Source organism: Echinops telfairi, unplaced genomic scaffold (genome assembly GCF_000313985.2).
Source record: "Echinops telfairi isolate 266 unplaced genomic scaffold, ASM31398v2 ScPeMD7_1;HRSCAF=3_0, whole genome shotgun sequence".
NCBI classification, from domain to species: domain Eukaryota; kingdom Metazoa; phylum Chordata; class Mammalia; order Afrosoricida; family Tenrecidae; genus Echinops; species Echinops telfairi.
In genome coordinates, this window is record NW_022103896.1 from 53,241,767 (window position 1) to 53,244,091 (window position 2,325).

At 37.8% G+C, this 2,325-nt stretch overlaps 1 protein-coding gene across 1 annotated transcript in view; it reads right to left on the reverse strand.

Moving 5' to 3' along the window:
- Nucleotides 1-2,325, reverse strand: part of WWP1 (WW domain containing E3 ubiquitin protein ligase 1) — a 72,963-nt gene that overhangs the window by 50,676 nt on the left and 19,962 nt on the right. Inside the window, exon 7 of the mRNA XM_045288896.1 lies at nt 468-652. Coding sequence (XP_045144831.1) covers nt 468-652 — 185 coding nt within the window. The remainder of the gene's footprint in view (nt 1-467; nt 653-2,325) is intronic.

The following is a 2,325-nucleotide window of genomic DNA, read 5'->3' on the forward strand; positions in this document are numbered from 1 at the left end:
TGCTTGTTTATCTTCAAGCCTTTGAGACCCTAGATGTTGTATCTTTTGATAGCCAAGCACCATCAGCTTTCTTCAGCACATTTGCTTATGCACCCATTTTGTCTTTAGTGATCGTGTCAGGAAGGAGAGCATCTCAGAGTGCCTGATTATCAGAACAAAGTGTTCTTGCATTGAGGGAGTTCTTGAGTAGAGGTCCAATGTCCATCTGCTTCCTTAATACTAAACCTATAAATATATGTACATAGATCTATTTCCCCATCATCTTATATAAATATATTTGGGTTGTAATTTCTTAATTCTCACAACAAAATAGGAAATAAAGAAAGTGAGCAAATAAAAATAAATAATTTATACATATTGCTCCAAAAAAACAAAAAAGTGAGCAAAAAGCCAAGTGTAAGCATGGAAACATATACCTTATTGAGCCTTTCATGTAAGCAATGCCATAAATAGTCAGGGCTACTTACCAGTGTCATTGGCAGGCTCAGATGTCAGTGGTTTGGGACCTGGTGTATTTTTGGGTCTGGCAGCAACCTGAGATGGAGATGAAGGTGTGCTGTCTCCATTAACTACATATGAACAGCATGAGTTTTGGACTAGAGTGTTTGGAGGTACATGATTATCTATTCCATTAGTACCTTCAACAGCCAACCTTTAAAAGAAAAGATATCTTACTTTAACTTCAATGAGTTAAGTACAATGAAATGTTTCAATAAATCCACTTAAACATTTAACTGAGCTTCTAATAGTCAAGCAAAATGGTAAGTACATAGAGGAATACACAGAAATACGGGAAGCTTCAATTAAGCAATTAAAGTTTAAATTGCCGTATATACTGGAGTATAAGCCGACCTGAAGATCAGCGGAGGCACCTAATTTTACCACAAAAACCGCATTAAAAATGTGCTGAAAAACTCAGCTTATACACGAGTATGTATGGTATATTTGATTCTAAGCATCCACATGGCTGGAAAAATAAAATAACAAATTATTAATTATTAATTAAATAATATATTTAAAATACACAGACACACAGCATACTAAACCAAAATTAATTCATTCCCCAAGTTAATGTCCAAAGTATATATTCTAAATATTTAAGCTTAAAGATATTAATCTTTATGCTAAACATAGAATACAAAAGCAATGGTCATGAAACTATAAACTTTACAATAGTCAATTCTAAAGTAAGTATTGTGATCTTAATGGATACTGAAAAGTAAGCTGGAGGTCTCTAAACATTCGTTACCAGTTATTATATGCTAGGTACTGATCGTATGAATATATGAAAACCAGAAAAGCTAAATATTAGAACCCAGAGTTACCAGAATTAATAGTGCACAGATAAGTACAGATAAATAAAAACTACAATTACAAAATCATCAAACATTTAATATTTTATTGAACTGGAGTCAGGTAATAACCATGTAAGTCGCCAGAAGAATGTTTCCAAAATAACCTTTACTAACTTCCTAACTGATTTCTTTGCTTCCAGCCTCGCCTCACTGTCTGTCCTCCATAGAGTAGCCTGGTCTCTCTTTCTAAGCTCCTCCCTCCTTGCCTACTTGGTAGCAGGCGTGTTATATCAATTTTACTGAATACAAAAAAGAAAAAAAATGATGGAAAGTCCGTAGTATACTAGGCAATAAGATGGTGATGGCCAGTTAACAGGTAAATATTCTAAGCTAGAGTGACCGGACTTTATGAGCACGATGAACTATAAACAAACTCAGTGCCCTGCGCTTGCTGGTTCTTGCCTGGCATGCTCTTCCAGCAGAGCTCAGCACGGACAGTTCATCCTTGGTGTTTGAATTGCAGGTCAATGGCACCCTCTCAGTGGTGACTCTCTGACGCCTCTCATGACGGCAGGCTCCCTTCCATTCCCGCCACCTTGTCATGTTCTGTAGTTCTGATTATCACTAACTCTGATTAGCTTGCTTCTCCACTTGTTTACGGTACACCTTTATTCCATCAGAATGTAGCTACCACAGAAACAGGAAACAGGGAAGGTTCTCCCAGTGCTTGGGCCAATGATCACACAAGCACTTGATAGTTGTCTGCTGAATGAATTAATGAATACCATCCTCCCCTGCCCTGTCAGGTATCTATGTGGAATGAGATATACACAGAAGTGCAGCCAGGTAAAGTCTGGGAAAAAGCTGCCTAGGCGATTCTGATCTGGCTGTCCACTTCTCCCTGTCGCCCAGTGCTAGTCAGTGACCAAGAGTTCAGATGAAAGAACCCACATGAAGCTCTTCTGGTGCTGCAGAACTCACCTGTCGTTCCTAACACATTTAACATAATAAACATGTGATTCGAGCTCCT